This window comes from Girardinichthys multiradiatus, chromosome 17, assembly GCF_021462225.1.
Source record: "Girardinichthys multiradiatus isolate DD_20200921_A chromosome 17, DD_fGirMul_XY1, whole genome shotgun sequence".
Classification (NCBI taxonomy): domain Eukaryota; kingdom Metazoa; phylum Chordata; class Actinopteri; order Cyprinodontiformes; family Goodeidae; genus Girardinichthys; species Girardinichthys multiradiatus.
The window spans coordinates 2,440,633-2,468,373 of record NC_061809.1 but is presented as its reverse complement, the minus strand read 5'-3'; the positions used below and the strand labels follow the sequence as shown (position 1 = coordinate 2,468,373).

Below are 27,741 nucleotides of genomic sequence, written 5' to 3'. Positions count from 1 at the left end.
TGAATTTGGACAAAACTAGATTCTATATATTCAGATATTTTCTAGGGGACTGAAAAACCATAAATGACCACAGCAGCACACATTTGGGTGTTTTTTTTATTGTTTACATATGTGCAAAACAGCTTTTTTCAAAGCGGACATAAATGGAAAGCCATGGCTGCAAAGTATTTGTACAAAAAAGTAAGCAAAAATAACCATATCTGTTTATAAACAATTTACAAAATATAATAAACTTTACATAAACATTTATATATTCATCTATGTTATTAACAGAATCTTTTTCAGCAAAATAACTGCTTTACATTCACTTGTTGCACATTACAGACATCCTTTATTGCCAAAGTGTCCATTCAGTGAGGTAGCAAAGTTCATTTCTTTCATTCTTTTTGGTTGTCCTCCTCATGAAAAAAAGGAAGGTCGATCAGCTAGGAGCTCAACCTAGCTGAGAAGGGATCAGTCCTACCGCAGTCAAAAGGCTGCTCATAGATGCAGATGCCTCCTTCCGAGGAGTCCTTGATGATGCTCTGCTCGTGATCCGAGTCAACATCCAGAGCAGTGTAAGGATTCTCATGAAGACCTATTCCATGATACGTAACTGATGGCAGACTTTGAAGATCATTGTGTGGAATCCAAGCAGCTTTCCCAAATGTTCCTGTGGGATACATTTTTATAAGTCAGACATAATACAGAGGCAACATGAGGGTAGTTCTGATGAGAAGCTCAAACTTACCCATGAAAGTGTTGCAGGGAGAGACACATTTATGAGGTTTCCCACAGTCAAGAACATCTGCCTCATCCATAGTTTGGTGACGGTCCCTCTGCTGAGATGTAAGATTCAAACTGGTGTTTGGATGCTGCACCATGAGAGGAGAAGGACAGAGGTCAAAATGCTCAGACAGCAAGTAGTCCATCTTTTTGGATTTAGTCAGGCTGTCTCTGTAGGACTCAATGCTGACTGGCTTTTGCTCAATGGAAAAAGCTGAGGATGAAAAGGCAGACATTATTTTAGTTTGTTTTCTGGAGCTTAAAAATGTGTTTGTTAGAACAGGATCAAGACTTTTACCAACCTGTAAAGACCTCAGATGGGTCGTTGGGATATATGTTATCTCGACAAAGCAGAGAGCCAATTGGACCTTGGTAATGGCAAAGTAAAGGATCAATGGCCGCTTCCATGTCAGCTTCACTTCCTGTATCCAGCTGACAAAGACCTGCCAGGGTTAACAAATAGTATTTTGTTAGGAAAATGTCCATTTCAATAAGTTTAGTTTCAAAGGCAAAGAAGAAAAGGTCAGTGTTGATACCGTTCATGTCTTTAGGCTGTAGGTAGAAACCACTATATGATGATGCTATGTACTGATGGCTGCTGCCGCTTTCAGATGGGATGTATGCATCCTGTCGGTCAGCCAGTGTTCCTTGAGAAGATAGGTAGCTGGGGATATCCGCAGGCAGATTGGTCTCATCTGGAGCACAAGAACATGTATTAATACAAGTTTAGATGTTTGGATAATGTGACAAACCAAGTGTCCACAGACCTGTATTGGTGACACTGCAATCCTCATTCCGCCGGCGGGTGTGGTAGATAATGACCACCCAGACCAAAGAAGTTCCAACTACGCAGCACACCACTGCTATGATGACAATTCCAACTGTGGTCCACCCATCATCATCCGCTCCCGATCCGCTCCCCATGGCGACCCCTACGCCACTCTGCACTCCGGAGTCACAGTTGGGGTTTGGCAGGACCACCAGGCGAACATTGCCCCTCTCTGTGCCCAGGGCATTGGACATCTCACAAGTGTACTTTCCCACATCCGCCTCTGCAGCATCGACAATAATGAGGAGCTGGTTGGCAGCAGCAAAGAAGTGACGCTCGGTCACCACCAGGGGGCTGTCGTCTTTGGTCCAGTTCAACCTGGGAGGAGGGCTCCCGCCGGCGATGCACTGGAGAACCGCTGTCTCGCCCTTGGCCACGGTGCGATCAATGAGGGGGCGTAAGAAATGTGGTGTTTCTGCAAGAAATACAGACACAGGTTACAAGTTAGACAATACTGCAAAAAAGACTTGAGATAATATAAGTCTTTGAGTAACTTTCTCACCAAGTACAGTTAGAGTTGCATTTGCTGAAATGGCTCCAGCGGTGTTCTGGGCTGTGCAGCTGTAAACACCGATGTCGTCCGTCTTGACACCCACGATGAAAAAGACGTCATCCTCCGGCATGACGTGCATGCGACGCTCGCGGGCGGCAGGAAAGTCTGTGCCTCCATCTTTCTGCCAGGCGATCTGAGGGGATGGGTGACCAATGGCTGCACATTCCAGCCTAGCCATCGTTCCGGCCCGTATAGTCAAGTCCACTGGCATTTTAGTGAACGAAGGAAGTACTAAAAAAGTGGAACAAAAGAGGTTAAGATTGGGAGTAAAGGGGCTGGTGAGACGTGTAATAGTTAATCACATCCCAAACTTACTGTTAACCGTGAGCCGGGCCTTGGTGGAATATGATGACCCGAAGTGGTTAGAGATGACACACTGGTACCTCCCCTCGTTGGAGAACTCCACGTTCCGCAGCTGCAGTGTGGTGGTGTACTCCGTCACTTCCGTCTCACTTCCTGTATCTCTCTGCACTCTTAGGTGGGCCTGGTTGTGGATCTCGGCATCATTCAGGACCTCATTGTCTTTCTTCCAGGCAAAGGTCATGGGGGAGTCACTGGAGCTTGCAGCAGAACAGACAAATGTCACATTGGTTCCTTTGAGGGCTGACTGGGTCTCTGGCTGCACCGTTATCTTGGGCTTTGGGAAGTCATCTGGATGAACAAAGAAAAGGAATTACCTTCTGCATCTTTACATGAAAATGATGCAAGAATTGGTAAATTTCCATTATACCTCCTTATTAAGCTAAACACAAGGAGAAAAACTACTCAATCCGAGTCCATTATAATGCCTGTTTCTGAGTGTGTGAGGATCTCAAAACTGAGCGAATGAGCTCACCACACACAAACTCCTCCTGGCGTACAGAGAACACACTTCTGCCCTTCAGCATCAGTGGGTGGGCACAGCTGGCATTGACGCAGGGCAGGAAGGTTTGCTCTGCCACCCAGATGGGAAGCCACTTCAGCTGGCAGTCGCACAGGAGGCTGGAGGTATTCAGGCGCCTACCAGGAGAAGAAGATATTAGAAAGGCTTGTGTTGTCTCACATGCTACGTGAATCTGAAAGAAGACGTTGTAGCAGAGGAAACTAGATGTTAAAGAAGTTGAGTTAAAGAGGATTTTTCCTATATGCAGTTGAATCAAGATGTTTAAAAAATTGTAAAAATAGACACAAGGTTTTTATCACTGTAGCACGTTAAATGAGATTAAAGTTTTCCTGTTTTGAGTCAGTTAGCATAAATTATTTATATTAGCTAAATATCAGAATAATAAGAGAGAATTGTTTTTGTTTTAATTTTTTTACTTCTTCAAATGGAATCAATGGAAATGTGGTCTATTCCTATTGATAAAACTGATTTGTAGCTCCCTCCAACCCATGCTGCACACACTCCGTTTAGGATCTGCCCACAAATGTTCTGTGACTGATATCAGGGCTGTGTGATGGCCACTCTAAGACAATGACTTTGTTGGCTCTAAAAACTAATATGGCAATATGCCTTAGGGTTATTGTCCATTTGGAAGACCCATTTAAACCCAGGTTTAACAGCTGGGAAGGTGTTTTCAGGCTTTTTTCCTCCAAATACTTGTCATTATGACCAACCCCTTAAATTTTAGTTTCATCAGACCACAAGACATGTTTCCAGAAATAAAGGTCTTTGCATTTTAAAGCATTTGTAAATTGTACTGACTTTTTTATGGTGTGAAACTATGGCTTATTTCTTGCTGAGTGGCCTTTCAGCCCATATCAGTACAGCACAGTCAACCCTAACCCTGATTTCAGCTGTATTGATGAATGTATTGAGGAAACTGTAAAGTTGCAGAATTATGAAGAACCTTTCAAGATTTCTTAAAGATCTAACTATTCTATGATGGAAAAGGCAAAGGAAAGTCTGCACTCATATTAACAATGAAATCAGCAGTGTGTGGTGCCGACTTTTCCAGCACACCATAATGACTTTCACCTGGTGTTCTATGCTACAAAAACAAGGACGCTCTGGTGAAACCTGACACTTACAGCTCCTGAAGGTTCTTCATCTGAGAGAAGGCGTTTGCTTGGATGGACATGACGCCGTTATTACTCAGATCTCTACGTGGGGACAAAAAAATAGACAAAGAAAAGGCATCAGCACTGACTAGGTTCTGGCAGAGGGTTCTGCAGATGTCAGATATGAGAAGCAAAGACTTTAAAATCTTTAAACACAACAGAAAAACAAACAATAAAAGTTTGCTGTGTTAATCAAAAGAGGCCCGACTCTGAGCTGCTTTGAGCTCTGGCATTGGCTCTAATTAGAATCAAATGCAGTTCTTGAACAGTCACACACGCACATTTACAAAGACAGTTTTCTCCACTTCCTCTACCTTTGTGATTGATAAAGTTTGGCTCACATGACTCCACATCAAAGCAGAGGAAGAGGAGAAGTTAGTCTGGATGAATGGCTCCTTCTATGATTCAGCCTGCTTTGTTTACAGCTCGGACTTTTGAAAACAATCAATGTAACATGAGGCCGACTCACAGGTGCTGCAGCTCATCCAGGCCTGAGAAGGATTTTTTGGTCACCGAGCGAATCTGGTTCCCCTGCAGGAATCTGGAAAACAGCAAGGCTGGATCAGTTTACAAGCTTTAGTCTTGGGCTTTATTAATTGTTCAATCAGATATAACAAACTCACAGTGTTTTCATCTTTTCGAGTGCAGAAAAAGGCCCATTCATGTCTTCAATGGTCCAGGAGATTTCATTATTCTGGAGATCCCTTTAAGAGACATTAAATTTATATTCAAAGCGGTGCCTTAAACCGGAGGTCTGGTTCATGGCACTTTAAAGTTGGCAACGCCTTTTTTGGGATGTCCAAAAAAAACCCACTAGAAGGTAGGTGAAGTTTTTAAACTTCATTCGATACTACCAACACCAACAGTAAGTGATACAAGAGATTCTATGGTTTAGTATGTAACATATGGGCAAGTTTTTTAGTGAAAATGACCATAAATAAAAATGTTTTACCATTATGTTTTAAAAGAAGTAGGTAAACATTTGGCTTTTCTTATTTAAATGAAGTAATTACTTTGATAATTACCATATTTGTTTTAATACAGTGATTCTGAAGAACCATGGTATTTTTACTCAAGGTTGTCATACAATGAAGATTTCATACCAATCATGCAGGAGCTAAGATTAGTGTTTTATGTCAGATAACAAATTAGTAAGTCCAAAATAAATGACCAAACAATGTGAGGCCAGCAGGTTAACAAGACCAATCACTCATCACTTAATGACTTTATTTGGGTCTTATTCTTAATCCAACTTCCCACAAAAACTGAATGTAGCTGCAGAAGTATCTTTAGTATTAATGTCAGTTAGCATTTCCACCACAGAAACTGAACATTTATGTTCATCTGTAGAAAAGAATATTTTACTCAATACCTCTCAATTAAAATTTTTCTAATTGCTACTAATGTGGCCACATAATCTAACCAGCCATAAATGTTCCTTTTAAAATGTTTTCTGCAAGGAAAACTCAAACCGCGGCTCTTTCTGATATCTGCAGAAAGAAAAATACACCAAGATTACTAAAAGCCTAGAATTTCCCAGATAAATCACTTCCTTTGATCCTTTAGCTGCTTTATTGTCTTCAAACACTTATTTTCCTACTCGGCATGCTTGGCTATGGCTGATTGAGATTGAGGAAGGGTGTGAGTGAATGCTTTCATGCTAGTGTGTGTGTGAGGGATGGGGGTGGTGGTTGAAGCCCTGAAGCAATCCATGTCCACCTAGATGCACACCTGCCCTACAGTGACCTCAGCAGCACAGCTCACATTTGGTTCTAGTTAGCCTCGACCACGGGAAATGTTACTGAGCGTTTCTGTGGGAAAAGGGGGGATGGGTGGATGCAGTGTGGGAGAGCAATTTGGACAGAGGAAAGGATGGTGGTGGGGGGTTATTGAGGTTGTGGTTGTTCCTGTCTGAGTTTTTTATTTTTTATATATGTGTGGCAACACCTCAAGACAATAATCTACTTCATCCCCAATGCAAATCAGACAGAATATTTCCACTCAAGCATTGGACTGAGCTAAAAGCTTGGTTAAGCATAAATATGTGGATTGTCCGATTTTTGCAAAACTGAAACACATAAATACACACGCTAATGGTGACATTTAAAATACACTTTTGTAACTTGAAGACATCTTACAGCATCTGCAGGTTTGAGAGGCCACGAAAAGCTCCACCTGCAATGAAGCTCACACGGTTGTTTCCGACATGGAGCTCATGCAGCAGGCTGAGACCATCAAAGCTGGACTCCTCCAGCCTGGACAGATGATTCGCGGACAAGACACTGCAGGGCAGGAAGAACACCAAGGAAGGTTAGCACAGCACTGCAACCCTAAATCCATGCAACAGTATAAAATACGATCTAAAATACAAATGCAAAGTCTGGCATTCATTTATGTTAAGCCTAACTTTGTAGAACCACCTTTTGCTGCAGTTACAACAGAGAGACTTTACCTGCTTTGCACATCATAGGCTGAAATATGACATTTGTTTTCGCATAGTAGCTTAAACTCAGATTGGATGAAGAGTGTCCATTGGCCCTTTTCATCCACTTCCCAATTCTAAACTACTTTGTGTTGGTCTATCACACTAAATGTGAGTAATATATATTGAAGGTTGTGGTTCTGATGCGATAAAAGCCAACATGAGCACTGCTTTGGCAGGTTATCAGGAATGGTAGGACATATTTTTAAGATAATTAAAAAATCTCCCCTTAAAAAACCTCGTTTTATCCAAATTAAACTCAGGTGTAAAACAAACCAGATGACTGGACATATTGGCGGCTCACAGGCAGCTTGTTCACTCGTGGGTTCATGATATAAGAGCAAGACTGACAGTGAAGGAGCCAAAACAAAAAGGGATCCCAGACATTGCAAACACTAAGCTGGCTACTGCTGTAAAAAGGCCACAACACAAAATCTACACCCAGGGACAAGGCATGGACCAGTACAAGACACTGATGGTATAATAACCTTGAGGAAAAATGCCAAACCTTATCACATATCACTGTATTTACATAATGTTAAAAAAGCAGCTGTTTAAATAACACAACAAAATAATGATTACTATTATATTAACAATAACCATCTCAATTACTTGTCGTTATTTAATCTTGACACACAGAAAGCAGAACAAACCTTCACTAAGTTAAGCTGCAGTCTTTCAAGTGAATATTCGTAAACTTTAGCCATTCTGCACTCTATAGATTAAGATAGGAATAACACGCTGGTATTAGCTGGTTACCACACAACGATAACAAACCAGTTCCACCTTCTCTGAACCCAGCTCCAGACCACCAAACGGGTACTGTTTGCAGACGTCCTGCTTTGCAGACAAACACATCTGAGATCATTGTGCTATGCCTGAAAGAAGTGCTAACATGAGAACGCGTCGTGCTTTCCATGGCAACAGACAGTGGCCCTAATGTTTGTCACTGTACTCTAAACTAAAAGGTGTATATAAGTACCATTTGGACAAAAGTATTCATACTCCTTAGAATTTTAGGTTTAAAGTAATCTTTTAATTTTATCAAAATGTTTCTTCTTACTGGAAGTAATATTGACATCTTAGAGAGGCCCAGTCAATGTCCTGAGCTGAATCTTATAGAGAATCTGTGAAAGGCGCTAAAGATTAGGGTGATGCCAAGGAGGAGCTTCAACCTCAAAGACTTGTTTGTGTGGTATTCTGTTCTCTCTCTCAGCTACAGTTCCTTCTGGAGGGTGAGGCTGAGCAGTGACCTTCAGTACACCTGCTCCTAATCAACATTGTTTACTGGAGCTCAAGAGGAGCGGGCTGATGATCATTCCTCGCCTCAGTGTCAGCCCATGTGGTACTTCTACCCCTCTGTGTATCTCTTAAAAAGTGCCCTAGCACTTTTCCCTGGCAACTGCAAACTCCTGAGTTCTCCCCTGGATAAGTCTCTCAGAGGAATCTCCTCTAACCACTGGGAGCTCCAAGCTAACTTGTCCACCCTCCAACGTACCAGCAGCAGCCTTCCGCCAAAGCTGAACCAATCACTCATATAATACACGCAGGATCCTGCTCACTTCTCCATGGAGCCTCACCAATATTGCAGGTTGGAGTAGCTCTGTTACTTTTCATTCTGATTCAAATTTCTCTTTTGGTGGATACAAATTTTTTTTTTTTTTTTTTTCGGATGATTATCCTTTCAGGTGTCAGATGCTGTGCAGCTGGAAAGCATTTACTGATACTTTTTTAAATTTTGGACATTTGTTATGATGTATCTCCATAGCAACAAGGAGTTTGTTTTACAGCCATAAGCAGGTGATTAAGATCTCAAATGCTCAAATAATACTTCAACTACTACCCAAAATCCCTGATGAGTTAAAAAGGAGGCGCTGTGGATGCAGAGCAGGAGCAAAGAGAAGAGAGAGAAGGAGGAAGTTCAAACCATCTCTTCAATTGATTATGATGTGCAATGTGAGATTGTTGGGAAACAATTTGGATGAACTCCAGGCCCTACAAAGGACCCAGCCAGAGTACTGGCTGTTTCACTGAGACATGGCGGCAGGATCATATCCCAGACTCCAGCGTCTCTCTGCCAGGCTTTCTGACCATAGGTGCAGACAGAGATACTGTGAAGTGTCATCTCTGCAGTCCAGATATTTACATGTTAGCAGTAGGTTTTTGTCCATATTATTTACCCAGAGTTCACCGGTGTTATTTTGGCAACAGTTTATGTTCCACCTTTAGCTTAGTTGTTGCTAAGCTAGAGACACAACACCCAATATGTTTGTGGCAATATCTGGTGATTTTAACAAAACGTTGGAAGTGCAACAGAGAGTGACAGACAGTTTGTCTGCTACTCTGGTAGAATAGCAGACAAACCCCTATAACAAACCCTGGATCACCAGTGACCTGAAGAACCTGCTTCACAAGAAAAAAAAAAAGCCTTCAGAGACGGAGAATTATTGAGGAGTAAACAGAAATAACTTAAAGTCAAGATAAGAGACAGCAAAGAGGTGTTCAAGAAGAAGCTGGAAAGCAAGCTCCAGCAAAACAATATCAGAGATGTGTGGTCAGGGATGAAGAAGATCACAGGCTTCAAGCAGAAAGAAGATTGGACCGATGGACGTCTGGACAGTGAACTGAACACATTCTTCAATAGGTTTAGTTCAAAAACAAGCTCTCATTATCCTCCTCTCCTGCTCACAGCCAAACAGACACACCTCTACATGTTCGCCTTCAAACAAATCAGAAGATACTGATGCTCCCATTGCCTCCCCCTTCCACCTGTGTGTCTCAAGAAGTCAGGACAAGAGACAACTGGAAAGACTGGACTGGAATAAGACTACAGGTCCAGATGATGTCAGCCCAAGAGTCCTGAAGGCCTGTGCAGAGCAGCTCTGTGGGATTCTGCAGCACCTCTTCAACCTTAGCCTGGACCAGAAGAAGGTTCCGGTGTTGTGGAAGACCTCCTGTCTTGTTCTGGTATCAAAGAAAACTCACCCATCAGTCCACAGTGACAATAGATCTGTTTCCCTGACATCCCACATCATGAAGGTCCTAGAGAGACTCCTGTTGTTCCACCTGAGTAAGCAAACAATAAACCATCAGGACCCCCTTCAGTTTGCTTATCGTTGTGGAGTTGGCGTTGAAGATGCCATCATACACCTGCTTCAACAAACCCACTGTCATCTGGACAAAGCCAGCAGCACTGTGAGGATCATGTTCTTTGATTTATCCAGTGCATTTAATACAATCCAACCTGATTTGCTTTGTCAGAAACTCCAGAAGACTCAGGTGGAGGCCTCAACAATCTCCCGGATCAAAGACTACCTGACAAACAGACCACAGTTTGGGAGACTGAAGGGTTGTGAGTCTAACCAGGTAGTCAGCAGCACAGGAGCACCACAGGGGACTGTACTCTCACCATTCCTTTTCACTCTGTACACCTCAGACGTCCAGTACAAGACAGACTCCTGTCATCTGCAGAAATACTCAGATGATTCTGCAGTCGTGGGGTGGATCAGAGATGGACAAGAAGCTGAGTACAAGAAGGTGGTGGACCGCTTTGTGGCATGGTGTGGAAACAATCATCTCATTTTGAATGTGACTAAAACAAAGGATATGATTGTAGATTTTAAGAGAAACAGGAATAAGTCAAAAACTATTTCTATCATGGGAGAAGAAGTGGAGGTGGTGGAGGAGTATAAATACCTCGGTGTTCACCTGGGCAACAGACTAGAGTGGAGATGCAACTGTGAAGCCATCTACAAGAAGGGACAGAGAAGACTGTACTTCTTGAGGAAGCTTAGGTCCTTTGGTGTTTGCAGCAAGATGCTGCAGATCTTCTATAAGTCTGTTGTGGAAAGTGTGATGTCTTCTGCCATCATCTGCTGGGGCAGCAGCATCAGAACCAGGGACTTAAAAAAACTCAACAAGCTGATAAAGAAGGCTGGCTCTGTTCTGGGGACTCCTCTGGAACCTCTGGAGATCATTGTGGAAAGAAGGATTCTCCATAAAATGAAGAACATTATGGAGAACCCTGAGCATCCTCTTCATGAGACTGTCCTACAACAACAGATTGTCTTCAGTCAGAGGCTTCTTCAGATCTGCTGTAAGACAGACCACTACAGGAGCTCCTTCCTGCCCACAGCCATCAGCATCTACAACGACTCTTTGAAGAAACCTGCATAATGTGAGCTACAACATTTAATTTCCCTTTGGGATTAAGTATTTTTGAATTGAATTGAACTACTCCAAACCAGTAAGACCAAATCTTTACTCAGCTTCCACACTAGTTATCCGCATCCCTCATCTTTCTTCATCCTTCCCTCACAGTAATCCGCTGACCGAGCTCAGGGCCCTCTCCAGACCAGCTGTCTACACCATTAATTTATATTTAAATAAACTGTTAAACTTTGATTCCTGTCTCTGGAGAGTTTACTCGCATGTGGGTCAGAAGCTTGCCGTAAAACATGACATTCACCTTGACAACAGTAACCACAGCCCATGGTTTTCACGATGCTGTTTGGTTCTGTATACAAACTACACAATAAACATATCAATCTTCATTAAATATGCATCCATATTGCTCACTAAATGCAGGTAAAAACCATTAACTGGTTTCAGACATTCCCTCCAGGGTTTCAGCCAGCTGGCTAGCAGTGCCGGCAAAAGCCCTGGTCACTCGGATGATTCCTCTGGTCTCTCTTTAAAGGGGGCAGAAAATTGTTGCAGGTTTAAAAGCACAATTTTTTTAAAACCTTATTAAGCCTTGATACCGTTAACCATTCCATCCCTACCATAAACAGACAATTATGGTTTGGGAAATTATTTAAGTCTGTGTAAAATTGAAAATCACAAATACCTTTTCTCAGAAGACAGAACAGCAGAAAAGAAAATAAGGGGATGTGTAGTAGTTTGCCAGAGCTTTAATACTGGCACTGATTTGCAGAGCAATAGAAACTCTGCTTTTCTGGTTGTTGATGGGAGGAACTGAAGTGTCAGCAAAGAGAGGAGAGGTAGAGCAGCACGTTGGAGTGTTGGGGGTACAGACGGTGAATGGAAAGTCCGGGGGGAATAACAAAGTTGGTTAGAGAGGGGAAGGTGTCCAGAGAGAGAGAAAGAAAAGGGGACTCACAGCTTGCTGAGTTTTTGGCAACACTTCCAGGTGTCAAGCTGGATCCTACTGATGGCGTTGTGTTCAAGGTAGAGCTGCTGCAAAGCCCCCAGACCATACAGCCAACCCTTGCTCACCTCCGTCAAGTTATTAAAGCTCAGCTGCCTGCAGCCAACAGAACCAAGGTATCACTTTATACAACATTTCATTATGTTTGAAGAAAATCAGCTCGGTGTGCACTGATTGTAAAAAAACAACTCACAGGACTTCCATGTTGCTGAGGCCAAAGAAGGCTCCGTCCATCAGGTGGGAGAGGCGGTTGCTCTGCAGTTTTAATGAGCGGAGAGTGGGAAGATCTTGGAAAGTCAAGCCCTCCACTCGGCGAATCTGGTTTCTGCTCAAATCCCTGGAACAAACACAGTGTTCTCAATCAAGAGGGGCAAACAGGTACAACAAGCCAACGTCCTGCAAACTGTCTTGGTTTCACAGAAACCTGTGGAAAGGTTAATACATGCAACTTTCATAGGAAAGTAGACCTTACAGATGCTGTAGGTTGGGCAGCTGGAAGAACCTGGCTGGGATACTGGAGATCCGGTTGTGGCTGAGCTCAAGAACTTGCAGAGTGTTGGCCAAGTTGGTGGACCAGCCGAGCTCCAGTGGCGAGATACGATTGTTGCAGAGAAACCTGAAGGATTTTAGAGCAACTTTCTATAAATGTACTGTTTATTTAACAATATACAGTGCCCTGCAAATGATTTTCACACATCGTCACTTTAGACTAGTCTCAGGGTATTTTATCGGGATATTATGTGACAGACTAAGGAATATTTTTGAAGTGGAAAATTTTTTTTATAAGCCTAAACCATGTATTACTTCCCTTCCCTTATGCTACTTCTACTTTGTGCAGGTCTTCCACATGAAAGCCCATAACATCCGTAAGAAATACATTAAAGTTTGTGGTTGAAATGTGACAAAATGTGAAAAAAAGAAAAAAGTTCAGGCCACACATGAAAAATAACACTCACAAGTTCTTGAGAGGCAAAGCCGGGAAGGATCTGGTCTTTATTTCTGCTATTTTGTTGTTACTGAGGTCGAGCGTTTCGAGGGAGGTGAAGGGTTGGAGCTGCTCCTCTGAGATCCTGGTGATCCTGTTGTTTGCTCTGAAAATACAGGCACCAATGCTCTAATAAACTGCAGGGATACATGCTATCTGACTAGTGGTTCAAAACAGTTTTATGTTCCCAAATATGCAAACAGCCAAGTCTGTAAATTCCACCGTGGTATAAAGAAAATGTCAAACTCTCATGAAACCCACCCAACATGAAACTCTCTGACATCACTTTTTTAAGCTGATGCTACATGGATATATTATAACAGGCAGCTAATTGTTCAATAGGACTAATGTCACTGCTCGTCCCATCAAAAGACCCTCAGGTTTAGCAATGTGTTATTTTGTTTATAAGGTAATTACCAACAAGGTATTTAAAAAGGTTACCCACCAATTACTTGGCTGATAAATACCATTCCCTCAGTGAAAGCATGCCTCGGCAGAGGCCAGCAATTTCCTGAACTGCACGCCTCCTAAATTGCAGTGCAGGGACTGCTTAGTTATAAACCGAGCTGTACAGTGCCATCTTTGTGTGTGGGGATTCAGCAGTAGAGAGTGGACGGGAGGGAGAGAGTCCCTCTGATGCACCAGACTACAGGCCCCATTTTTAGTCTCAGTCCTTTCCTCAGCTACACAGTGCTTACCAGAGTTTAGAGGTATTTTATAAGGAAAAACAGGAGGAAAGGAAGGCTGATTCCAAACGATTTAACGCCTAGGTTCAAGTTAAAAAATTGAGCCATTTACTAGAATTTGTAAATCATTTGACGTGCCTCAGGTGTCAGGAATTCAACAGAAAAAAAACATTCCTAAGTAACGCCAAGCTGGTCCTCATGTCAGTATTCAATTCAGACATCAGGTATACAAGGTCTTTCTTCTTGCGGAGAGGACACTGGAGGTAGAAGTATTCCTTACAAGGTGCTGTTTGTCTACCATGCAGTGGAACCTCTCACTTATTCAAGCAACTGTGCTAAGCTGGGCATATTTACCACCAAGGTTAATTATTTGTACACATATTTCTATGGAAACATTCTAGGTGTTGGTCATTTGGCCCTTTCACCATTTCGGTTGTTTTGTACCCAACTATTTTAGATATAAAAAGGAGACATTCTGTCCTGACCATGCATCAGTTGAGAGCTGTATAATTAATGAAAATTGTTCCAAATAATCACAAAAACATTGTAATTGTCAAAATAACAAGATTTATTTTATATTATAAGGTCAAAATAAAAGCAAGTATGCTCTTATTTTCCAATACCTTCCTTCTGATGAGCTCTTCCGCCCCTCTCGAGGTCTGAACCCAGGGGCTGAAGGCCAATAATATAAAGCTGCACACTCTAAACATCACTGAAAGACCCAGCACCACTGTAAAGCATCAGTCTAACACTCTTTCCAGATAACAGTACTTCAATTAGTGCATTATCTACCAAAAACCTAAGTTCTCTTCTGGTTCGTAACAGCACAGAAGCTAATAAAATAGATATTGATTATGCAAATTTATTTTGTGATTATGGTAAGGGAAAGCGGTCAAGGGTAGAGAGAGAAAGAGTCACAATGAGGTGTCAAAGCTAGAGGTAGGCTTCGGCCAGGGGTTTGCGACCTTCCTAGTACCTTCCACAATGGCTCATAATAACTTAGTAACGTTGTAAAGGTTGCAGACCCCTGGTTTTGGCACTAGGCGAGGAAAGCTAGGAATGTATGTACTGGAAAAGGCCTGGGAGTGGTGGGACCCTGAGAACGTGGCGGACCCTAACCTAGCCCAAGAAAGGATGGCAGAAAGAATGGTGAAACCTCCCTCTGGTTGGTATGTTTGAGTAAAATGTCCCACGGTAGACAACACTATTTAAAAGCCAGAAACAGAATAACCCACACTGCGAAGGTCCAGCGAAGGGGTGAAAATACCAGCGCCTGGCAGCAACCACAACAGCAGCTTTTAGCCAACAAAAAAGGCAGCCAGTTCTGCACCACTCACCAAATCATCAAATCTGTGCAAGCATCTAAAAGTTACCTGAGTCATCTAGCTAAAAGACGAAGTGGCTGGAATGTACAGAACAAACTAATAAAATAAAATGTGATTGTTATGTATTCATGTATGTATAACTCTTAGTCCAATATCAGTCCATGTTTAATATGCAATAACTTAAGTTAGCGGGAATTAAATGGGTTGTTTACTGGTAGACTATCAAATGAAAGTAGGCTGGGTTGAAATGGGTGTACAATTAGTGATCCTTTGACTAATTTCCTTTGTCTAATCCTGGTGGTGTAGATATTTCTTTATGAATGATTGATAGTTATATTTCATCACTGTCTATGCATGGGTTGCCATGCGATCCTCCTGTTGTAGTAACCTTAAGTAAAAACATCATAGTTTCACTGCATTTACTCAAAAACATCAATTTTCTACACCCGCTTCTACTATACAGGGTCACGGGGGACCTGGTGCCTATCTCCAACGGTCCATGGCCGAGAGGCAGGTTACACCCTGGACAGGTTGAGTCCATAGTAAGCCAACACAGAGACACACAGGACAAACAACCGTGCACACCCATTAACACCTAAGGGCAGTTGAGAGAGACCAATTAATATAAAAGTCAGATTTTTAGACTGTGGGAGGAAGCTGGACCCCCGACTGGGACTCAAATCCAGTCCTTTCTGGGACCACCATGCAGGCACGCAAAACATCTTTAAACAAAAATGTATGACATGATTTAATCCATATGGTTCGAACTCAGGCCTACAGGCAAGATAATTCTAAATGTCTATTGGAGCTGGCCAGATGGTAAACAATAGATGCACAGCTAATATTACAAGTCCCAGAATGCTCTGCTGGTGCATTGGTGTGTCAATCCATGCAGTGCTCAGCAAACTCCAAGTCACATTTTCTGGCATCTTGTTAAACCGTGGAACCATTACGATGGAAAACTTTGGGGTATTTAAACGAACATTTATTTATACATTGGTATAAGTTGATACAAGTTGATACAAGTGACTGGCACATGCCTTGCTCTGAAACGTCTTTACTCAGCATTCTGAATTTTACGGCTGTAGTCCCATACTTTGGACCAATCCTTGCAATAAAACACCTTTTTTTGGGAGACTCACAGAGGGGTCTCCACGCATCACAACCCTCGGGTCCCAAACAAAAGTGTATCTCAGTTTTCATGTTGTCCTGACTGATCATTGAGAGAAGGAGAACGAGGTTGCCACATGAGATGCAACCAGTCTTTCCAGTTTATCCCAATGGGAAATTTGGCAAAGACTGTGAATGATTTAGGCTGATTTTCAGATAAGATTCCTGGATGGTAACAGAGATGTTGTTAATATTCGTACAGGGTGTACGTCCCATATTCTGATTTTTTTATACCAGCACCAGTTCATACCTGCCAGAATCCACAAGCACTTTGGGCCCTTGACCAGACCCCACAAACTGGCAAACTATGTGAAATTGTGAGAGCCTTTCCCAAACGCTGTTGTTGTTGACATGTGTTTTCAGTAAAGCTATGTCCACTAAGCAGCAAATAATTTTAATAGAAAGAACTTTTCAAACGGAAAGTAGCTTTTTTTCCCTGTAAACCGTCTCGCTCGTGGTGTGTCTGGATTGTGTATGTGTGTGTGTGTGTGTGGTATTTCCTATTGGAAAAAGAACAGAGTTTTCAAGCGCAATCTGATGAATCCCTCTCACAGCCGTGGCGCCGGTAATGAAAACCAGCACTGCGTTCATTGCTGAGACGCCATATTAAACTTGTCAGATATCTTACACAGCACTGCATTTTAACTCATTGGCTGTCCTGATTCAAGCCACTTTTTAGAGAATGAAGGGCTGTTATTGTCTTGAATCTGAAACTGAGCGATGAAAACTGGGGTTTTCTATCAGACTTCTTAAATGTTTTGGAAACGTCGCAGAAGATTACTATAATTGCTCCTTTTTTTATTTGTAATTCTCATTTTCAACAAATTTCTTATTTCGGAAGAAATGCCAAGTTCAGCTCCTTGTAGACCTAATCTAACCTGGTAGCTCTATGGTCATTTGTTGAAACCTTCTCGAACAGAGGAATTTCATGGTGGTGGGGTCTACCCTCTCCATAAAGTCCTAGGAAATTGTTCAATTAATTAAGATGATCACGACTTAATTACTACCAGCTGCAGGGTTATTGTCGTTTGTTTTTACTCGAAGCTGAGAGGTCAAAGAAGTCAGCGAAGGCTGCCGCTATGTCTGACTGGCTGTTTGAATAAGTGCTATTTGATACCCTAAGGTCCTAATTTTTTTTACAACCCTCCCAGCTTGGAGAAACAGGAGGAGAGAAAGAAATTGTGGAAAAATGTTTCACTGGTGGAAAAAGAAAAATTAACTCACACTGAACTGCTCGACATTAGGGAAAAAGAGCTAATGGAGATAGCATGTGAAACCATGCCAGCTGAAACTTAAAGCTCTTCTTCCAGCTATTTTTCAACCACAAAACAAATACAAAAGAACAGAAAAAAAAACCCAAAATGAACATATTTCTAAAATTTGGAGTTTGGACAAAGATAAAGATAAGTTGGTAAAAAACGCTCATCCCTACCATGTAAGGAAAATTATGTTGCTGGAGGATACAATGCCTGCTTTCTTAGTAGTGTGATGGATGAAGGGATGTGATTTATTTAATGCGCCACAAGTTCATGTTAAGCAGACAAACACTCTGCAAGCACCAATCTGTTCCTATCGTACAAAAGGACGAGTTGACACAGGGCCTTGGTTTTAAAAACATGGTTCAGCAGGTTTTTTTGTTTGCTTCAATCTAGAGAAACAAAAAAGTGGCCACTATAGCTGAGATTTTTTTTTTATTAATAAAGGATAAGCTGGTATTGCCAATGGATGGATGGATGGATGGATGGATGGATGGATGGATGGATGGATGGATGGATGTGTGTTGTTGCATCTCATATGTTGTGCAGAGGCAGCTGTGTCACGTTTACACATTTCAGGCTTATAAATAATAATCTAATAACAAATTTAAACAGGTAACGTTATTAGATTAAATAGTTAGTATAAATTCAGGACAGATTATTAGTTGGTGTAAATGGCTGATGGATGTAAGATCAGGATGCCTAAATAAGGAATGCTAGCCATCATAAAAGCCACATTTACCCAGTCACACTTACAATCACACACACATTCATGCACTGTTATGCAAATCAGTGTGCAACTAGGGGCTAGCTCCTTGCCACATCGACAAGTCAGAGGAGGAAACTGGAGTCAAACCTACAACTTTCTGATTGCAAGAAGACTTAACACACTCAGCCATAGTCAACCCTTGTCAGTGGCCTACGGCACAAACGCGGTGCCCAGCAATTGTATGTCTTTTATTCTCAGGGGGAACAGGAGTCCTGCAGGGCATCTTGCCCATTTATGAGTGGATGACTGTCCTTCAATTAACTTGGATAGTTTTAAAACATTTTAAAATATTTTTGGAATTTACTGAAAAGCTGCACCATAACAGGAATTTCAGAGGTGTAGAGCTTTAGTCACTTGGTGTGCTTATTAAAATGGTAAAACTCCACTGTAACCAAGAAGGGAAAGCCATACCTTTTCACTTGAGGTAATTTCTGAAAATTAGAAGCCAAGCAGGGATTAAAATGTAACCTAAACCCAATTAAAAGTTACAGGAGATACTTCCCTGTTGGAGGAGCACTGTTAAAAAAAGGTCCACCCTGCTCATGTTTCTTTGCTTAGGAAAAAAATATTGCTGGAGGTGAGATTTCTCTCCAAAAACTGCAAATTGTTGATTGACTGACTGCACAGCCTACAGCTGTTGCTAGCTGTCGTGTTGGGGCTTGATGAGGAACACGCCTCATCTAGCAACATGTACATTCCTCCGCAACAACTTCATGCTGGGTAATTTTGAGAAATGCGCCACAAACCAGATGAAAATTGTTGAGATTTCACACACTATATGTGTGATTCTGAAAGCACGTCTTGCAAAACAAGATTCCAGACAATTACGAGCTCGCGGTCTGCAAGGGATAAAATATGACAACAGATTTTTTTAATCGTTTTTTTTGTGACAACCCTGATATCAAGCACTTTTCCACTTAAAGAGTGGGATTAAATAGATTGTAAATTCTCTTTCCAGACAGAAGACAAAATGTTTCCTTTAGCGCTGGTGACATTTGTCTTCAAACACTTGGCCCGTCTGGAGCTTACTGCCATGTCTCCCACTGGCCCGTCTGGGAACTAGCTCAGTCAGATGGGCTTGGCTGAGGGAAGAGGAGAAGCAACTTTCCAACTCAATAGTTTAACCAACAGTAACACTCCTGGCAGAGATTTGCCATGAAAACCAGGCTGAGGTGACAATCTGAACAAGTATAACAGTTATCAAAAAACTTTGACTTACAGAATGAGGGTTGTGATGTTTGAAGCACAGGGACCCAGATCTGGTATTGCTTCCAGTTTGTTGTGATTCAGTTTTCTGTAGAAGTAAGGAAAAATAAATAGATCCTTTTTAGTACATTGAAGGATGGAAATGCTATTATTAACCTGAGCAAATACTGGGAACAGTGAACACTTACAGTTCATTTAAATTGGGCAGGTTGGAAAACAAATTCCTGTCGAGCACTTGCAATCTGTTATGGCTCAAGTCCCTGTGAAAGAGGAAAAAAGTAAACATAAATGCACAGCACTTTTCACAAGCTCCAATTTTCCATAATGATCCACTGAAAACATTAACATCTTTGGCAATGTTATGCCTCACCAACAAGCATGGGCTGGTTGCTGAAATGAAGGTAAGCCAAGGTTTTAACAGGATATGGCTTCAAAACCAACAAAAGTCTCCATTCTACAGTTCCTGTGGTTTAAAGTCCATTTAAGCAGATGGATCATCTTCTATTATTTTCTACAGAAAACATTTAGAATGTTGCTAATATCATACCGTGCAAGGGCTGGTTAAGGAAATCAAGGTACAGTCCTGCTGTTTAAGGTCATTTCAATGACACAAAGTACTGGAATGACCAAGGTTTTTTCTCACTATATGGACAATAGCACACCACTGTCATTCCATGACCTGTTGCTGCTCATTGCTGGTCAGTAGGTTGAAAGGAGACTACTACACTTTTTCCCTCACTTACAGGAAAGAAAGATTTGGCTGCTAGGAGATATTTCCAGTTGCGAAACAGTCTAACGACAACAACAGAATGGGAAAAAGGTGGAATGATCTAGTGAATTTAATGCATGTTTATTATGTACCTATACCTAGTCTGTGGGTCAAAAACAACAATAAAATGTTTTAACATTTTCATCTAAAAATTGTAACTGTAACAATCAACATGAAGGCTTATAGTGCCAGCAGCAGGCATAGTTGTTGCCTTATCTCCTTTTAAAAATGCAATAATAATACATTTTAATAGTTTTTAGGGTTAGGGTTAGGTTTTTTTGTAGTATTTTGACAACATGCTATTTTACTCAAGGTTATTGTAGTGTAAGAACTACAGCCTATGTCTAGTTACCAGTGTAAAGATTTCAGATGGATTAACTATAATTAACTGTAATTAACACAATACCTTGTAATAAGTACTGCTTTACAATGTATCAAGGTTTAAAAACCCCCCACTGTAGTGAAGATTGAAGTCTCAAACTACTTTGCATACAAACAACGCCCCCCCCCCTCCCCTTTAACTGTGTGGCTCCGACGTTAAAGGCCTACTTTTGGCTTTTGTTTCTTCTTGCCAAAGCAGCTCCATTCATATCCAGGCCAAAACTACACAAGCCAATGAACTATTGCAGAAACAGAGAGTAAAGCCGGTGAGAGAATTCATTAGACATTTAACCGCTGGCAGAGCTTCTGTGTGTCTTTTTTTTATATACTGCCTGGACATAAATCAATCACAATTCTGTTCTTGACTTCAATATTGTCAAACGTGTCTTTAATCTTTAAAGCATGTGTCTAAACTCTTGAAAGCATGCCTACGTAGAATATTTATTGTCTGTTCATTAATGTTCCGGTGTGTCTAGTTTTGTCTGAGCTCTCTTTGTGTTTGTGCTACACTCGACCGAGCCTGGCTGCAGCTCACTGGGGGTTGTACTCTTGTGTCCTCTGCCTGTTTTTGAAAATGAGCCTTAAAACCAGCAACAGAGATCTGGAAAGCGGAGCCTCATGAGCCATAAAGTGGCGGAGTTATTGGCACTGCTGTGCACCATCAACATTGTGGTGCCAGACACTTTTTTTTTTACACCTCCCCACCTCCTTACTCCTACCTCCCTCATCTGGAATCCATCAAGGAGAAGGGGGGAGTACCTAACAACTACTAATGTATTTGTAATGCTGGGAAAAGCAAGAGGAACGCCTTTTGTACATCTGAGACACCCTGCTGGACTTGCTGTGCCTGTCTTTGTTCTTTGGCAGAAGATTTCAAGAACACATCAAGCCGAGTTTTACTTACTTTTTTAAACTAACCCCATCCCCCTCCTTTCCTCCTCTTTTCTCCGCAGAGTGTTCAACGATAAATTGTTGATGTAGCCGCAGCACTGGAGGCCATGTGGGAAAGGTGTCCTATCATGCTTGAAAGATAAACCTTGAGTAGACCCTACACTTCTATTTCCCTCACAAAGAAGGCTCTGAGTGGGGAAAGATAACACGCAGAGCCGTGTACAGGCTGCAACCTGTATCTGCTGCTCCGCTGAAAACACTGCACCACTTCCTTATCAGTTACTGAAAACTGCTTCTCTTTAAACTAAAAAAGGCTGTCGTTACTGTTCACACTATGAGACAAAGCAGAAGATTTACAAATAGGCTACATGTTTGGTTCCTATTTGAAGTAAAACTAAACTTGAACATAAGTGAATGTTGCAAGGCCTGTACATACTCTACAAGAACAGAGTGACTTGTTCTCTCTCAGGGTGCAAGAACAAAATGACATCAATCTGTTCTTGTAGCTTGTTCTTCTTTGGTGCCCAAAAACTATTGAGCGACTGAAGTGGGTATGGCTACCATACAAACAAAATACTGTAGTTGGACAAGCCTATGGGGTCTTTGCAGGAGATTTGGGGCCGCATGCATAAAAGTTGAGTTGCTGCGTGGACAATGGCAACAGACCTGTGCTGCAGTCACAACATTGTCCACACTATGAGGGATATTTGTAGTGAATTGCAGCAAACCAACAACTGCTTGATTGACATCAGTGACTCGTTAAAGAAACTGGCTGAAAATAAAATGTTTGTCGGCTTGTACAAGTTTTTTTTTTACAATGTCTGCATCAAATCCAAACAGGGCTCTCTAGCTGCTGCAATGAGCTCAAATATAGCTTATTGTTAAGCATTGTAGTGAACATGCCTCCTATATTTCTATTAGGAAATCTGTCACCACAAACACTATGTGAAGTATTGTAAATCTTTAAAACGATTCAGGAAGTCATAATGACTTAGAAGCCAGCCATCGCACACCGAGCCTGCTTTAGGTTTCTGGGAGCGCACGGTTCCTCCTAGTTTCCTTCTGTAAGCTCCAGAATAATTTCCCTGGGCCATCTGCACCAGCTAATAAGCCCTGCATCATCATATGCCAGCAGGTCAGTACGATCTCTGAAGGAAACGCTCCCTCCGACTTCTTCCACTGACGATGTCCTCCTGCTGTGTCAAAGCTGCCATCATTCCACAATTACACGCAACTTTATGCAGCTGTTTATGGACATGTGTGATTGTCTACACCCCGACCACCTTAGAAATCATCACACCTGACTTGTTTCGGATTAATCTGCTGATCCAACACCATTTTATTCTCAGCGAGAATGAAAGTGTCCCTTAGACACTTTACATGCATTTCATGCACCTCAGCACACAGACCGAGCTTGTCATGGGACTAAATAATTCCTTGGTTGCACATTTTCCCCCCTTTATCAAATATATCTGTGGGGTTTTCTTCTCACACTCATATCAATGCGAGAGCCAAAAAAGGGCAGACAAGGCAGCTCATTAGGGAATGTTGATGCTCTATATACAGGGGTTGGACAATGAAACTGAAACACCTGGTTTTAGACCACAATAATTTATTAGTATGGTGTAGGGCCTCCTTTTGCGGCCAATACAACGTCAGTTCGTCTTGGGAATGACATATACAAGTCCTGCACAGTGGTCAGAGGGATTTTAAGCCATTCTTCTTTCAGGATAGTGACCAGGTCACTGCATGATATTGGTGGAGGAAAACGTTTCCTGACTCGCTCCTCCAAAACATCCCAAAATGGCTCAATAATGTTTAGATCTGGTGACTGTGCAGGCCATGGGAGATGTTCAACTTCACTTTCATGTTCATCAAACCGATCTTTCACCAGTCTTGCTGTGTGTATTGGTGCATTGTCATCCTGATACACGGCACTGCCTTCAGGATACAATGTTTGAACCATTGGATGCACATGGTCCTCAAGAATGGTTCGGTAGTCCTTGGCAGTGATGCGCCCATCTAGCACAAGTATTGGGCCAAGGGAATGCCATGATATGGCAGCCCAAACCATCACTGATCCACCCCCATGCTTCACTCTGGGCATGCAACAGTCTGGGTGGTATGCTTCTTTGGGGCTTCTCCACACCGTAACTCTCCCGGATGTGGGGAAAACAGTAAAGGTGGTCTCATCAGAGAACAATACATGTTTCACATTGTCCACAGCCCAAGATTTGCACTCCTTGCACCATTAAAACCGACGTTTGGCATTGGCATGAGTGACCAAAGGTTTGGCTATAGCAGCCCGGCCGTGTATATTGACCCTGTGGAGCTCCCGACGGACAGTTCTGGTGGAAACAGGAGAGTTGAGGTGCACATTTAATTCTGCCGTGATTTGGGCAGCCGTGGTTTTATGTTTTTTGGATACAATCCGGGTTAGCACCCGAACATCCCTTTCAGACAGCTTCCTCTTGCGTCCACAGTTAATCCTGTTGGATGTGGTTCGTCCTTCTTGGTGGTATGCTGACATTACCCTGGATACCGTGGCTCTTGATACATCACAAAGACTTGCTGTCTTGGTCACAGATGCGCCAGCAAGACGTGCACCAACAATTTGTCCTCTTTTGAACTCTGGTATGTCACTCATAATGTTGTGTCCATTTCAATATTTTGAGCAAAACTGTGCTCTTACCCTGCTAATTGAACCTTCACACTCTGCTCTTATTGGTGCAATGTGCAATTAATGAAGTCTGGCTACCAGGCTGATCCAATTTAGCCATGAAACCTCCCACACTAAAATGACAGGTGTTTCAGTTTCATTGTCCAACCCCTGTAGGTATACCATAACTTTTGCCACCTTTGGGTATATTACCTGGCGGAGGATGGCAACTGTGGAAGCACGTAGGGTTGTATGATCCATTTGGCATTTTGTAAAACAAAAACAGCCAACGTTTTGCTCCTTGTTGTTAATCAGCATTAGTTTTGCTCGTCGTACTCAGTATATTCCTTATTACAGAATTTAATATAGCTATGGGTTCTTTTTCTTTGTTGCCATTTTGTACAATTCCAGATTAGTCGTCTTTGGCCCAGATGTTAGTGAAAAGGAACCATCTGCTATAGTTCCGTTTGCTCAGTGGGTTGTGGGACACTTTAAACATTATACGTTCTACAACACCACAAACAGGGTTTTCACTAATCTTTATGGTAAATAAAATAAATGGGACAACTAAAAGATAATATTCCAGTGTTAAAGAAGCAATGCCTTACACTAAAAATGTTGGGCACAGCAGTGCATCCAGTTCAAAACGCAAAAGTCTATAGAGCATTACCAAAGCTTAGCTAGACAAGACAGAAGACTTTCATAAATATCTATACAACTATAAAACTGGTGTCTAGGATGTGTTTCATAATCCAACTAATAACAGTGCCACATTAGGGTGCTGGATAATTTAGCACTTTGGGATTTTCAACTTTGTATTTTTGGTCGTTTCGTACTTAAGAAATCTGTTGCAAAACAAAGCCTCGGAGCAAAGATATTTCCAACAGACCATGCATCAATTCAAACCTGCCAGAGGATAATTTAAGGTAGTTTTTATTTTTCAAATCAGTCTAATGTAAGGAAATGTGGATTTATAACTCCAATAACCTACCAGCAGAAGGTCGAAGGTCAAGTTATTTTTGTCTGTTTCGGACGCTAGAGGTCCTAATCTCTCATATTAGGTACATATAAGAGTCGTCCAGCCCAAGGATGAGAAGTAAAATAAATGAAAGTAAGATGTTACATGAAGTTTACAAAAATGATATTCAATTAAATCACACATGATGTTTAAGCATTTCTTTGCCCATTTACCTCCATAATTCCTTAAAATACTTAACTACAAATTAAAAGAAAAGTACATGGGCTGTATATGGTAGGTTTAAAGGTATGGAATAACAGTAGAAAGACATGAAATGTCAAATGGGTAAGTGCAGGATAGGGCACAAATGGGAAAACTACATCTTTGCAAACTGATTTATACTCAAATGGCCACTTTTACGTTTAAATGAAATTTGAGTTGTAATGTAAGCATATAGGCACATTTCTTTCTTTACCACAACACTTTCTGCACATTTTTCTCTCCTTTTTCATATGTATAAATATATGTAGAAACTAATTCAAAAACATCTCTCTTTTCATTGGCTTCATCCAACAACCCTCCCCCCTGTTCATTCTTCATCCCATTTTCCTATCAGTGTGAGTTTGCTCCAACCTAATGCTACACGCTCCTCCTTAATCAGTGCCATTGCTGGCCCGGGGGTTTGCTAATTCAGCAAAAATAATGGGGTGCTGGAAAACAAAGAGTCGGGCGGTTATAAGGGGTTGAAGATGTGCTGGAGAGCCACTCGTAAATTAACATCCCAGAGTGAAAAGATTTTTTTCCCCCCCCGAGTGGAACTTTTTTTCCCTTTCTCTCATTTTCTTTGGAAGGCCAGGTTTTCTGGTTATGAGGCGCAGGCTGGGTCTGTTTTCTCTGGCAATTACAAGTTTCCAGAGCAACAGCAGAGAAAAATTGGACTCAGCAGCAAAGCAACAGCTTTGACCAGGTGCTGAATCAAGTGCTCAGTCCTAACACAGGAACATAAAAATCAGCCAAGAATAATTATTTGTAAAGTAGAAGACACAGAGGAATATGACCTTAAAACTGAGGTTGTGCGTTCTGCTGTAGCTCCAAGAGGCAGGAGTTTGAGCTCTGTTTGTGAAGCCAGTGGTCTGACTTCAGGAAAGTGTTTAACACTTCAGGAAAACCGCACAGATATAGGCCTGAATCCTTTTTAAAGTCGTGGAGTTGCTGCAGAACAGGTAGTGAGACAACCTCACCATTATAAAATGGCTCTAAACACTCAGTAAAATATTGCAAACACAACAGGAGCTTTGTTTCAATTACTTCTAAAAAGGGGGATCAAATAGTCGAGCGGAAAAACAACTATACAGACTAAAATTGTTACTGTAATTACTGCAACTGCTGCCACCAGCACCATCTAAATCTATGAAGGCCCAAATGAGAAGGCAAGATAAGAAAAAAGCTTTACTTCATGCAAAACTAGAAATGTGTGGGTCAGACTTTCCCTGGCCGATACAAATCTTATGCAGGTTTATTGATAGAGCTAGTAGTTTTGAATACAACAGAATAATTACACAACGGAAAATTATCCCCACTATATGTTCCTAACTTTTTTTCAGATTTTGATTGGTGCATCAATAGAAAGTTGCCTGATTCTGATCTCCTGCTGATTGGTTGGAGAATATGTAGGAAATCAGCCAGCCAATTCCAATCCCTACCCAACTAATTTGTGCATGTCTAGAACTTGAACCGATGTTGATCTCTGGGTGATTAATCGGTGCATCTACATGCAAGATGAGTTCATAATTATACACAACTTTGTAAATGTATGTTGCTTCTGACAGTAGTCAGATTTACCTTTCATGGTTGTTGGAATCTGTACAATTTTGCATAGTTTTACAAGCAAATCTGTAAATGTAAAATAAATGGTGTAATATCCTTCTAGTGTAAAGTCTTGCATGGGGTTTTCTCAAAACTACCAAATTCATAATGTGTGTTCCTGCTCTTTCCTCTTTTACCAGGACATCCCATCCGTTCTGAAGGAAAACTAAACTGAAGTATCCAACTAAGCACACAAACCAATACATAGTAATAAATGATAGTAAGAAATCAACAAGCCACAACAGGCAGAAGATAAAAAAAAAAAATGCTCTGTTTGTGGACTCACAGTTGAAGTGTCCACTCCGGGATCGTGTCTGGAATTCGGCCCCTTTTCACTCGACCGCAGTCCACAAGTTCCCCAGAGCACACGCAGGGAGGGGGGCACGTCCCAGAGCGAGCCCCCGATCCACGCTCCAGTCCCACAAATAGCAGGAAAAACACGGCAAACCTTGCAAAACTGCGAGGCTGCGTAGAGGAAAGCATTTTCTTCCGCCACACAGGAGATCGCACCTCAAAGGTTTTATCTTCAGATGCAGCGCAGCCGATCCAAAGTGCCAAATCACTCCTTCAGTGAAAGTGACCACAAAAATCCCTAAAATGCTTATTTTTATCCACCGGCTTTACTTTTATATCCAATTCCTTATTCCTCTGTGTATCATATATGTGAGAAATAAAAGGAAATCGTTCCTTTCTAACTTTCCCATTCCAGTGTGGAAACTTTTGGATCCGTGCGCCTCGCTGCTTCTGTTGGGGCAACTTGTCCTGTGTGGGATCCCCACAGCGCAGAATGAGCACACACCAGAGGTATGCGTGGGGAGGGACCACTGGGGTACATGGGAAATGTAGTTTGTTCAGTTGCCGGCTCAAAATCCAGTATAATTTATGTGAAGTTTCTTTTGTTCGCCCTTGAGCTGTGAAATATTTATGGCTGATGATTTTATTATTACATTTACTATTATTAGTAGTATTTTGTATTAGCGG

At 41.7% G+C, this 27,741-nt stretch overlaps 1 protein-coding gene across 1 annotated transcript; it reads right to left on the bottom strand.

The window, feature by feature from the left end:
- Window positions 1-78: 78 nt before the first annotated feature.
- Window positions 79-27,519, bottom strand: lrig3 (leucine-rich repeats and immunoglobulin-like domains 3). Its single transcript, XM_047390221.1, has 19 exons — window positions 27,047-27,519; window positions 19,425-19,496; window positions 19,250-19,324; window positions 12,796-12,930; window positions 12,312-12,455; window positions 12,033-12,176; window positions 11,792-11,935; window positions 6,326-6,469; window positions 4,811-4,891; window positions 4,657-4,728; window positions 4,158-4,229; window positions 2,983-3,146; window positions 2,463-2,798; window positions 2,097-2,378; window positions 1,533-2,009; window positions 1,302-1,460; window positions 1,068-1,208; window positions 731-979; window positions 79-652 (listed from the first exon to the last, which is right to left on the bottom strand). The coding sequence occupies exons 1-19, from the start codon at window positions 27,241-27,243 to the stop codon at window positions 426-428; spliced, it is 3,315 nt and encodes a 1,104-aa protein (XP_047246177.1). The 5' UTR covers window positions 27,244-27,519; the 3' UTR covers window positions 79-425.
- Between the last annotated feature and the right edge of the window lie 222 nt (window positions 27,520-27,741).

Excerpts from the sequence above, each read along its gene's own strand:
- lrig3 (XM_047390221.1), bottom strand. The coding sequence starts at position 27,243 with ATGCTTTCCTCTACGCAGCCTCGCAGTTTTGCAAGGTTTGCCGTGTTT. Across the intron at positions 19,497-27,046 it reads CCGGAGTGGACACTTCAACT|GGACTTGAGCCATAACAGAT; the intron begins GTGAGTCCACAA and ends CCTCTTTCACAG. Across the intron at positions 2,010-2,096 it reads TGCAACTCTAACTGTACTTG|AAACACCACATTTCTTACGC; the intron begins GTGAGAAAGTTA and ends TATTTCTTGCAG.